Below are 13,484 nucleotides of genomic sequence, written 5' to 3' on the forward strand. Positions count from 1 at the left end.
TATTTCTGTAATTCTTCCAATATGGTTACATTCTACTGCACCTAATGTTGAAGTTATGCTGGTGGTAGAATTTTTCTGTTATGCACGGTTTAGCTATAAACATTTCCCAGGTAAGCAGTGCACAAGTACATTTTTTATCCCTAATATAGTAAGTTCCTAGCAATGCATGCTGGCTTTTCAGATCTAAGTTCATTTTTTATATTTCATTTTCATATTTTCATCTATATAGCCCTGACATTGTCTTAGATTATTGTGTTTTTTTTTTAACAGCAAGGAGACCCAAGTAAGAATAAAAGCAAAGTATGGCAAAGCAAAAATAAAGGTACCAAGAAAGTTCCAAAGTCCAAAAAAAAAAAGTTAACCAAGAAGAAACCACCCTCTCAGCAGCAGCAGCAGCAGCCGAAACAGGATAAACAAAAACAGCTCAATGGCACAGTTTCTGCTAATGTAAGTAGCCTGTCTAAAAAAAATAATGTATACAAGGATAAAATTGTTTAGGTTAGCATTTTGTGCACCTCTGAACAGTCGTACAATGACATGCCTGCTTACAGTGCCAGTCTTTTAAATAGAAAGATACGCAATCAAAATTAGTAACAGCAATTATTGCCTTCATCAGATTCATAATAATATTATACATAAATAAAAAAATACAAAGTTTGTAGAATCTAAGAAAGTACTGTGGTCTAGAATTTTAGTTCCATGAGAGGGTGTGGGAAGATGAATCTGGAGCTGCTATTTTGTACTGTTGTACTGCTTGCCATACACAGAACAGAAAGGACATGTGTCAAGCCATATTGTGGTCCTTGTTCCTGACGTACTATCGAAAGAAATTAATGCATTTTACTTGAATATAAACATTTACTAAGAAAATATTAAATTATATTTTAAATATGAAATATTTAAGTATCAATTATAGCTTTACAGCCTACTTTAAACATAAGCATTCTTCTTACAAGGACTTTCCTAGCCAAAAAGTAATTTTATGTACAAATGCATTTGTATTAGCACTGTAACTACTGTAGAAGGTTACCAGTCATACTGAGTTGAATGATGAGATACTTGAAATTCCTTTTCACTCTTAAAAAAATAATTGGTATGAACAGGGTTAAGGGTTACTCTGATTAACATCTTTTTCAGATTAACATTTTTAACTAAATGGCCAGTGCATCCATTTTCTGCAGTTAAGTAAAAGATTGAATAAATATATTATAGAATCAAATCACAATATTTTATATTAGCATTAGAATTAGAATTACTCAGGGGCAAAAATATCCCCAATTTTAATAGTTTTGATTTTTTGTAAATAAAAGGGCAGAGGAAAAATGTGCCCCAAAAGTACTATTACTAATACTAGTATCAGTAGTATGTGTTAGATGAGTTTCACTGCAATAGTAATAATATATGACACTGATTCTGTTTATTTAAACTGCTTACTCTCTTGCCTATGCACGTTGACTACATAAAATCATTTGTTTGTTAAGTGGACCGCCTTGTTTTACTATCGGCATTACAAAATTCTGCAGAAGCATTAAGGACAATAACACCACCCTAACACAATGCTCATAACTGTTAAAAAGTTCAGTTTTACTGGCTGTACAAAAATTAATATTAGATTGGCCTGAAATAGAAATGCATGCTGATAAAATACATTTATATGTAGTCGATTCCTCTTAATTGGGACACATTATAACTAGGACATTTTGTCCCAATTAAGCGGCTGCCCCAATTAAGCGAATTCCACATAAAATTAAACAATAAATAATTTTCTTTCAATAGTTTAATAAAATTATTGAACCAAAATATAAATTATAAGAAAATAATATACAGTAAGCTGTGAAGAAAAAATAATAATAAATCCATCCATTTTCCAACCCGCTGAATCCGAACATAGGGTCACGGGGGTCTGCTGGAGCCAATCCCAGCCAACACAGGGCACAAGGCAGGAACCAATCCTGGGCAGGGTGCCAACCCACCACAGGACACACACAAACACACCCACACACCAAGCAAACACTAGGGCCAATTTAGAATCGCCAATCCACCTAACCAGCATGTCTTTGGACTGTGGGAGGAAACCGGAGCGCCCGGAGGAAACCCACGCAGACACGGGGAGAACATGCAAACTCCACGCAGGGAGGACCCGGGAAGTGAACCCAGGTCCCCAGGTCTCCCAACTGCGAGGCAGCAGCGCTACCCACTGAGCCACCGTGCCGCCCATAATAATAAATTCTAAAGTAAAATATTAGGTATGTACATACAATTTAATGCTGCAAAAATGCATGAAGTGTAGTCTGTCTTTTTGTTTTTGTAAGTTTGTACTTTGTCCTTTGCAGTTCGTCTTTTCTGTAATGCCCATTCCTCACGCAGTTGATTTTCTTGTTGTAAGAGACGCACTATGGTATATTTTGGTACACCAGTTATCTCAGCGAGCCAACGATGGCTTGTATTAAATGGCTTGCTTTTAACTTTATCCAACAAAGCAATTTTACTTGAAAGTGTAAAATAATTTCTTAGCATCTTGGCAAGGATTATAATTTTATAAATAAAATTGACAAAAAAAAAGTTTATTTACGTTATACGTACATGCGAGGTGGTGTAGGGGTAACTGAATACGGTTCGGTAGTGGTGACGGTAGACTATTAAGCAGACATGTGCTACTCCACTCTAAGATTGTACTATCTAAACTTACCAGTGCTTCTTCGACGGGCGACGATAGATGACTAACTTGCAGCACGCGTCTGCTACTGTCCCAATTAAGCGGAATGTTGTTGCAATTAAGCGTTTAAATTATGTATTAGTTTATTATTTTGGTTTTCATTCCTTGAGATTTGGCGTAAATAAGCGGCTGCCCCAATTAACCGGTGGCCCAATTAAGCGGAATCGACTGTATTACAAAGTTTACAGAGTAGCATCAGTGTTGCTGGTGATTTTTTAGTACTAGGGTGTTGTACCTTTGTTAGACATTATGAATGTAGAGAAACTTCGAGCAAAATGACACCTTTTATTGGCTGACTAAAAAGATTACCATTTGCAAGCTTTCGAGACAACATCTTGCCTGAAGAAGGGGCCTGAATTGCCTTGAAAGCTTGCATATGGTGATTTTTTGAAAGGCAGCAAAAACAAGAAAATACATGGCTTTCTGGTACCTTATGTCTGCATATCCTAAGTGATGGTTACCCATTCATAAATCACAGATAGAGAGATTAGTATAGATAATTTAGAATGTCTGATATTACCAAAAACATTGCAATAGCAAAACCAGATTGGAAACTAATGTGAATGTCATCTTGTGGACAACAATCTCAGAACCAATCATTTTAAAGTCACAGGGAAATGTGTCCTTTAAATTGCTCAGATACATCAATCCATTATATACTTTGCGTGGGTGTTTTTTTTAACAGTCGAGCTTTTGCACAATACCACTGCTTTAAAGTAACTTTAAGCCTACTAGAAATGGGTCTACACTCCTGCCATTCTGCTTTACTGCATATCTTTTAACAATACATCTTGTAATAAACTGCACATTAGTATGTTATTGGTAGAATACAGTGGTGCTTGAAAGTTAGTGAACCCTTCAGAATTTTCCATATTCCTGCATAATTATGACTTAAAATATCATCATATTTTCACACAAGTCCTAAAAGTAGATATGGATAACCCAGCTAAACAAATGAGACAAAAGTATCATACTTGGTCATTTATCCATATTACTAACCGAGAATGGTAAACCGGAAGGCATGGGCGCAGGAGACATAGTGCGCAGGCGCCTACAGCGCGCGTCTCATAAACCACAAGCGAAGTCTGATCCACCGCGAACTAAGGAGTCACGGCTCAAAGACGAAAGAGCTCAACTAATGAAGGAGTCACGGCTCAAAAACGAAATAGCTCAACTAACGCCACACAGAAAAGAGGATTCTGCACTGCACCCCAGAGTCAAACGGAAGACACTACGGGGTCCACAAAGATCCACAAAGAGAGTACGAAAGGCGCAGGCACCTACAACACGCTTCTGAACTAAACGTCCACACTACACAGCATGGTCCGGGTAATAAGAATAAACAAACTCTCTGTATTAAAGGTACGGCATCCTCACACGTCCAAACCATATAGCATATGTGAATCACATTACAGTGATGCATTATTAACAGTACAACCACAGAAAACGCTCCGTATTAACAGTAAGTGCAATTATCCATATTACTAACGGTAGACAACGGATAACTAATGGAGTCACAGTCACGGCTCCAAAACAATCTAGCTCAACTAACGGAGCTACAAAAGCGAGCCCGCGTGGATAAAAACAATAGACGTAGGTGCCTACAACGCACGTCTGAAACCGCAGAAGCAAAAATGTCTCGGCTCCAAAACCAAACAGCTCGACTAATGGAACTACAAAAACGAGCCTGCATGGACAAATACAATGTGCATAGATACCTACAACGCGCGTCTGAAACTGCGGAAGCAGAGCAGGCACGGGTTCAAAACGAAAGACCACAACTGACGGAGATACAAAAACGAGCCCGCCTGGATAAAATCAATGAACGCAGGTGCCTACAGCGCGCGTTTGAAATGCCGCAAGCAAAGCAGGCACGGCTCCAAAAAGAAAGAGCTTGACTAACGATGCTACAAAAACGAGCCCGCCTGGATAAAACAAATGAACGCAGGCACCTACAACGCGCTTCTCAAACAACACAACCAAAGGAGTCACGGCTCCATAACGAAACATCTCAACTAACGGACATACAGAAGCGAGCCCGCCTGAATACAATTAATGAACGTAGGCGCCTACAACGCGCCTCACAAACAGCAGAGTCAATAGATAAACGGCAAAGAAAGGAACGACAGACGGCCGCTAAACAATTCCGCCAATTAACTGACAACGCATTCTGTAATGAGTCCACTATTAGTGAACATTCATTAGGATTAATGAATATACTTCCTTTGTTCGTCATCTACACCTTTACACTCCAATATATCTCATACATTCATCAATGTATTTCGGGTTACCCAACACCGGGGGTAGGCGAGCGAAGCGAGCAGGGGGCGGAGCCCCCTTGTTTATTGAGGAATGTCATCCAGTATCACATATATGCATTTCATTGTAGACATTTTGCTTTCTGTGGTGCTGACCACCTTGGCTACACTGCTGATCTAATTGCACAGTATTTATATTTGCTGAGTTTATCACAGTATGAAAAGTAAATTAGGGTCACTGAGAACAATATGATGTCTGTTTTGTGTTGGGTTTGGTCTTCAGATTTGCTAGCTCCAGTCTGGCAGGGTCTGGTTAGGTCACAGGGTCACGGGTTCAGGTCTGTTTCAGGCCCATGTAGACCTCTAGTACCTACCAAAAGTGGTTCAAGGAAGAAAAACTGGTGAAATGGGTCATGGGTGCCTAAGGTTCATTGATACACATGGGGAAGGAAGGCACATATTGCTGAGAAACTTAATGCCAGCCATGAGGGAAAGGTGTTAGAATGCACAGTGCATTTCAGCTCGGACATATGGTGCTTGGTAGTCATAGACTGATTAGAATGCCCATGCTTAGCTCTGTCTACCACTGAAAACTCCTATAGAGGGTACTTTAGCATCAGAACTGGACCATGGAACAGTGGAAGAAGGTGGCCTGGTCTGATGAATCATGTCACATATTCTTTTAGATCATTTGGATGGCCAGGTGTGTGTGCGTCATTTACCTAGCGGAAGAGATGGCAGCAAGATGCACTATGGAAAGAAGGCAAGCTGGCAGAGGTAGTGTGATGCGGTGGACTATATTCTGCTGGGAAACCTGGGGTCCTGGCATTCATTTGGATGTTACTTGGACATGTACAACCTACCTAAAGACCACATACATCCAATCACAGCAATATTCTGTGATAGCAGGAAAATGCAGCCTGACACACTTAACAGTTGTTCAGGAATAGTTTATGGAACATGACAAAGTTCAAGGGTTTGACTTGGCCTCCAAATTCCCCAGATCCCAATCCGAGCAAGATTCTGTGGACTTACAGGATTTAAAGGATCTGAGTCTAGGTCTTCCCACCAGATAACGCAGAACACCTTCTCATACCTTGAGCTCATACCTTGATGAGTCGGAGGTATTTTGCTGATACGAGGGGAACCTACACAATATCAGGCAGGTAGTTTTAATGTGGTGCCTCATCCATGTATGTTCCCAATGATCAAAAATTTAAAAAATAAAAATTGGTTGGATAAGTTGATCACATACCCTTTGTAATCATTAAAATTTGATTTAAAATTGCTACACATCACAACTCTTTGTTGACATCAGAGTCTAAAAGCAGATTATCGCCCTCATCAAATTCTGGACGTACAGAAATAACTTCAGTATTGTTTTTGTGGTCTTTTTTTTTTTTTTTTTTTGCTTTGTGCCCTCCCCCTCCATAACCTGTCATCTGTGGGGGAGGAGGGAAAGCTTTAGGTTTGTCAGAAATTTTGATCTCTGGTTTTCAAGTCATCTTGACATGTTAGGGTTCCCTGATACCAAAAACGTTGATCTCTCGATGATGGGTGTGTGTGTGTCTGTATCACAGTTTCTTGAGGACAGTCTAGAGCTAAAACAGCTGGCCGGAAAAATACCAAACTCAAAACTTAAATCCGTTATGAGATGACTATGTGCTGATTAGTTTTTGAGTCAAATCGTGCAAGAGAAATAGGCACACTTTAGGGAAACCTACAGAAGTTAAGGTTACTAAATGGTGTGTTTAGAGTTTAGTGTAATCGGCACTATGAGCTTTTTGCAGTTTTAGGACATAACATCAATACAGTTTTAGAATGGCAGTTTTAAGATGGTTAGGGTTTAATGTGATCTGTTAACATTAGGGATTAGTGTGGTTAGGGTTTAGTTTAGTTTGGTTCAACCCATACCTAGTTAACATTGTAACTATTGCCTTTTTTTCTACTTCAAACTGCACACATGGAGCCCTGCAGTGGCTGTTCGATGTGTGCTTTTTCTAACCATGTGTATCTTCACCCATGTAAAATCTTGTGCCCAAAAATTGTTGTCCTAAGTTTGCACTGACATCAGGGAACTATGGCTTCTCATTGAAACTGAATCTCAAGTTAATGATGCCGCATTAAAAATAAATAAGTGAAACAATTAAAGGCATTATTATATTGTTTCAGATTTTATAGTAAGAACATAATTGTGTTATGCCAATATTTTTGAAATGTGGAGAAAACTTTCCTCTGACAGAGAGCCTAACCAAATATAGAAAAAATCATGAGCTTATGTCTACCCTTCAGGTTTAGCAAAACTTTGTGTTATGTAAAATAGTTGACACAAACTGTGTTAATCACTCATGTACATTCACTGTTTTTTTATATTTTATTTATTATAATTATTATTTTAAAATGATTCACACTTTTTTCAGGTCAGTGTTACAGAGATTATAATTATTAATTGTTATTATGTGTATGATCCAAAGCCTCAAATTTGCACTTTTTATGAAAAAGAAAAAAAAACTCGTTAGGTATATTAATTTAAAGTGAATATCAAATTGATTGTAAAAAATAATACCTAGCTGCTCCATTAGATTTTTATTACTAGCATAGAAGTGTATGATGTAGCTTCTCTTCGTCAACTCTGATAAAGTCAGAAAGAAAAATGTATGAATGTACATCAAGTTAAAGGGAGCATTTGTGAAAAAGAAAACTATCGGGTAAATTATTTGCATTTTTTACTGTTAAAAAAAAAAAAAAAACTTGTAATGTGTACAAAAAGCTATTAACTTACTTTGCTTTTATTTTAACAGGAGTTTGAAAATGTTTTACTACTTTATCTAACCACCTACTTAATATTTTCTGTAGGATGCAGTCACTTATACGAAGGAAGAAGAAGACGACGTTTCAGAGAAGGGAAGTGATTCAGAAGATTTAGATGCAAATAAGGATTCTCCAAGTGAGAGGGAGGATGAGAGTGACAAGCAGAGTGAAACAGAGAATGATGAAATTGGTGGAGATGATGAAGAGGTGAGATATAAGATACACTGAGTTAATATAATTTTTTGTATTATTTTATTAATTCTCTAGATATATTCAAAAGAGTGTTATCAGTGCTACTGTTCTGTATTTAAAAATGTATCCTATCATTATTTTTAGGTATCAGATTCGTTTAATTTGTCAGTAGTACTGTTAAACTTTATTTATAAACATTAAAATATGGTCCTCATTTACCTCTAATTTAGATTATTTTTGTGTACCATTTTTTCATGCCAGGGGTATAAATATCTATTATAACTCCATAGTCAGTGTTTTCTTTCTTATGTACATTTTTAGTCACTTGCTTTACTCTACCTCACTCTATACTGCTGTCAAGCTTTTATGAGCCATTCCAGTATACTTGAGGACCAGTACCTTTTTGAAGTCTTATGCATTTTTAAAGTCTTTTAGAAGTAACACATTTGATTACGCAAGTACAAAAGTAGTTTAGATGGCATACTGAACCTTTTTAAATCTCTGGTGAGAAGTGTAAGAGGAACAGTGGTAACCACAAATGTTAGAATAGCTAAAGAATTAGCTAAAGAAAATGGTTACATCAATTTTTAAGTCAAAAAAGCATTCATTTTTGTTTTCTTTGTTATAGAAAAGGAATAGTTTGATATAAAATAAACAATTTTAAATATCATGTAAAAATAAAGTATGCAGCACACTGCAAACTAAGTTCATCTCATTTATGCACAGATTATAAATATATTCAAATATTTATTATAATTTCAGTTTTAAAATTGAATTGTTATAGTAAGATGCAGAAATATTGCCTACATTTGAGATTAGTGCCATCATCTTTTTGGTTAGATAACATCTGTCATCAGTGCAAGCCGTCTCCAATAAGAGAGAGGTGTTTTTTTTATTAAGTTTGAAATAGGAAAATAGCTGTTTTTTATTTTTAATAAATTTGCAAAAACCTCAAGTAAACTTTTTTCACGTTGTCATTATGGGGTGTTGTGTGTAGAATTCTGAGGGAAAAAATGAATTTAATCCATTTTGGAATAAGGCTGTAACATATTAAAATGTGGAAAAAGTGATGCGCTGTGAGTACTTTCTGGATGCACTGTAGCAACATACAACAAGGTACAACAGAAACAAACCATAAATAGACAATACAACTGTATAACAGTATAGTGTGAAAAGGATTTAGACCTACCAGAATAAAGTAATAAATCATCTCATTATCCTCTGTAAAAATGTGAAGTATAAAACTATTACTTGGTTTTGTAATGTTTGTAATTTCTAAATAGCCTCTAACTGATTTTTGTGTACTCCTGTTAGATCACATGGTGGAGTTATTAAAGCTTATTTTTGCCACAAGATTCACCATTTTTCTGTCCATCCCTTATCATATAATCCCTTTTAATTCAGTCTTGACAGCTTAGCTAGTGTAAGGCAGATATCACCCCTGGATGGAGTACAAGAGTAACACAGAGCAAACTAATGTACATGTTCACTTGTAATCAGAAAAGCCCAAGGTCATATAGCTGTTGAGCAGTAGCGCTAAACTCTGCAGTACATTTTGAGATTCTTTGGTTTGCACATAGACTTTAATTGTCTGTTTTTTTGGCAAATTCTTACAGTGGTATGTTGTCTTATGAATTTTATATATTTTAAAATATCTACTCAGTAACAAGAGTATTCTTTTTTTGCGTTACTATTAGGAATGGGAAGCACTACAGCAAAGTATCCAAAGGAGAGAGAGGGCACTTCTAGAAACTAAGTCAAAAATAACACATCCAGTTTATAGTTTGTATTTTCCAGAGGTAAGAGCTAATTTCTTTGCTTTCACTTCTATGCTTTTTTATTTTAAATTTTGAAAATTTAATTTAGCCCTGTCATGAGAAGTGAGATTTTGTTTTATGCTCTCTTCTACAGGAAAAGCAGGAATGGTGGTGGCTTTATATTGCTGACCGAAAAGAGCAAACTTTAATATCTATGCCCTATCATGTCTGCACACTAAAGGAAACTGAAGAGGTGAGCATAATCGACTTTTTGCTAAGTTGCATGAAAGTAAAATTGGCTACTGTATTTGTAGTCATATTAAAACATGTATTACATTTATAAACTCCAGCCATGATACTTCATGTTTTAATTAGCTGTTGTGATTTTTATTTCCTTAACAAGGAAACATAAGGGAAATTAAGTCATCCAGTAGTCAAATTTCTACTGCATAGTTTGTCCATAGTGTTTTATATATCATATACTTGTAGTTTTACATATACTTGTGTTACAAAAAAGTAAAGTGCCATCTAAGATATTTTTGCTTGACAGCAAACAAAAAGCATTGTGATTTCTGTAAGAGTGATATTTTTAAAAATGCAGCAATATGAAATTCTGTATATGCTCAATTTTCATTAAATGCTTAACAATTTCTTGTTCTGTTTAGAGGTTTTTTGTAATTTAGCATTAATTTTATATTGACTAGGGGGCCCTGCTTGCTTCGCTCGCCAACCAAGCCTGTGCTACTTGCCAGCCACTTCGCGTCTGCCGCTCGCGTGTGTAGATTTCACTTTCACCAAACAAAAAATATTTAAATTCTCACGGATACGCCTCTTCATTGGGAAGTAACACTACTTTTCCTTGATGGCAACACGAATTAAACAATCAAGTCTCCAAATCTGAACAATATATTCGATCTCTTTTCGCTGTTCCATTATTTCACTGAGTAATAATTTCTGTTTGTTTGTGCTAATGCGATCTTTACTATAATTTTGAGACTTTCGAATTTTAGTACTTTCATTATGTCTAACCTGCTCTGCATGTGTATCATGCCAACGTTTTTGAATTCTTTACTACTATTTATTTTTACTACTTCTTTACTATTCATTTTACTTTGTCATCTACTCTTTTGTCTTTTATTTCCGGCCCCAGGCATGGTTAAATCTCTTGGCACAAAGTCTCGTCTCGCGGGACGTTAAAGTATCTCTCTGAAAAAGTCTTGTCTCGTCCCAGGTTTTTTTTATTATAATAGAGAAGTTTCTCGGCAGAGTATCAGTGTGGCAACAGTGATAAAATGTATTTTAAATGCAAGAGTCTGAGTTTTCATTTTTAGCAATACTAACTGATTATGTTTGATGTACCTTGGTTTGTGAGCATAATTCATTCTAGAAATGTGCTTGTAATCCAAAGCACTCGTATATCAAAGCAAATTTCCCCATAAGAAATAATGAAAAACTCAGATGATTCATTCTACAACCCAAATATATTTATATAAAAATGATTAATACAAAATATAAAAGAAAAATGCATAAAGCAAATTAACCTGGACTTTACCTTTGAAAAGAATCATGGCTGGTGTGACAGAGATGAGAGAGAGGAGAGGAGGAGGAGGGTTATTGTGTAGGACAACTTTAACTATAACTAACGGAATCACTGTTATCTGTTGGCTCACTGGAATTTACCCACAGTCCCGCGGAGAGAGAACTACTATCTGCTCAATGGTGATCACGCGACATGCGGCAGACAAAGCATATACATACTACTTGTACTGCAAGACCTTGCTCGTTTATCAAGTTAAAATTTATTGAAAATTTTGGCTCGTCTTGCAAAACGCTCACAGATCAAGTTACTTGCAGTCCAAGGTTTTACTGTATATTACATGTTACACTGAATTTTACTGTACATTTTATTAAATTGATATGTAAAACTAAACTATTTTTCTAATAGTTAATTGTGGCATAGTGATACAAAGAAACATTGTTTCATAGATATTGGTTACTTAAAAGAAGGAGATAGTGGAAAAATACTTGGGAATTGCCTGTTTATCTGTTTTCATCAGTTATACAAACTAGGTAAAGTGTAAAAAGTGTTAACTGCGGATATCATTATGGGCCAGCATTCCCTTTCCATTGATTTATTTGATTGATTTTTTTACAATAATTAAATTCTTTTTCTATGGTTCAATCCACCAGACATGTTGAATTGAGGTTAGTGTTAATTGATCTTTTATGTTCTTGGTGCTTTGGCAGAGATAAGTCTGCTTAATTTAATTAGAATTTCTTTTAATATTTACTGAACTTTTAGAAGATTTATTTTTCTAAAGTAGCATTTTGGAAGGGCAAAACTGTTTTAAACCACATTAAATGATCCAAACCAAATATGAGTTTTGGTGTATCTGCTAAAACAAATTGTATAGTTTCTATCAAATTTTTCTTTTTCATTTAGGAAACCTGTAAGTAAGTTTTAAAGTTTTGATTGAAATAATATATGGATTATTTCTGGTTATCGTGAGTATATACTGTTACTCAACATATTACTTTGCAATATTTACAAGATAAGGTCCTGGTTTAAAAATACAATATTTATTATTAGTATCAATGGTATTATTTTTGAATAATTTGTTTCAAACTGTACCTTTGGACTACTGTATGCTGCCTTTAACTGAATAACTCCTACATAAGCTCAAATAAAATGTATGTATGTGGGTTTGTTATAATATTTGTCTACACTGTCAATTTGATGCTAATTTACTGAGGTCTTAACTAGGCAATATAACTTGCCAGAATTTCACAACTGATTTTGTTTATTTGGTAGGTTGAACTTAAGTTTCCTGCGCCATCAAAACCAGGAAATTATCAGTACTCAGTCATTTTAAAATCAGATTCATATATGGGATTAGACATGATAAAGCCTTTAAAGGTAAGACTTTTTTTTTTTTTTTTTAACCAAATATAGGAAAAATAACAGTCATTGTCTGTTCCATACTTTGCTGGATAGTGCAAATCAGTTAAAGGGTTATTGGGAGAGGTTTCTCTCAACCAACTCCTTAGTATTTAGCCATTGTGAAAAGGAAATACTGTATTGTGCAGCTATGAGTAAGGGAGTATTATCGCCAAAGTATAGTTAGTTTTTCCTTGTCAAAGAAAAGCCAAGCAAAATGACACCTTTTATTGGCTAACTAGAAAGATTACAATATGCAAGCTTTCGAGGCAACTCAGGCCCCTTCTTCAGGCAAGATGTAATCAATGATACTCAATGATTACATCTTGCCTGAAGAAGGGGCCTGAGTTGCCTCGAAAGCTTGCATATTGTAATCTTTTTAGTTAGCCAATAAAAGGTGTCATTTTGCTTGGCTTTTCTCTACATTCATAATGGCTAACACGGTACAGCACCCTAGTACTCCTTGTCAAAGCACATTTTACATGCCTATTTTGTGTATTCTGCATTAGATATATAACAGGCAGATGTAGGCTCATAATGATTCACATTTTAGTTTTAATAATAAAGAAATAAAACAGTTTATGTATGTTTAGCCTTTAAAATCAGACTGATAAAGTTTAAATAACTGGCCCCATTTTCACAGAATAAACTAATTAGGCAACAGTACACTTCAGCATCTTATCCAAAAATGGAAGATAGGAAATTGGCTGGCAAAGCCCTCTTGATCGTGACGTTGCTTTTTTAAGACTGGTTTAACAGCAGCCATTTTACAGTTGATTAGCACAATGTCTATTAACATTGCCTGTGGTGCA

The 13,484-nt window shown here is 35.7% G+C and overlaps 1 protein-coding gene across 1 annotated transcript in view; it reads left to right on the forward strand.

The window, feature by feature from the left end:
- Positions 1-13,484, forward strand: part of sec63 (SEC63 homolog, protein translocation regulator) — a 131,322-nt gene that overhangs the window by 107,924 nt on the left and 9,914 nt on the right. The window contains exons 16-20 of the mRNA XM_028797624.2: positions 271-447; positions 7,831-7,992; positions 9,675-9,776; positions 9,889-9,987; positions 12,547-12,651. Of these exons, the coding sequence (XP_028653457.1) occupies positions 271-447; positions 7,831-7,992; positions 9,675-9,776; positions 9,889-9,987; positions 12,547-12,651 (645 nt within the window). The remainder of the gene's footprint in view (positions 1-270; positions 448-7,830; positions 7,993-9,674; positions 9,777-9,888; positions 9,988-12,546; positions 12,652-13,484) is intronic.

The sequence above is a fragment of the Erpetoichthys calabaricus genome, chromosome 3, assembly GCF_900747795.2.
Source record: "Erpetoichthys calabaricus chromosome 3, fErpCal1.3, whole genome shotgun sequence".
NCBI classification, from domain to species: domain Eukaryota; kingdom Metazoa; phylum Chordata; class Cladistia; order Polypteriformes; family Polypteridae; genus Erpetoichthys; species Erpetoichthys calabaricus.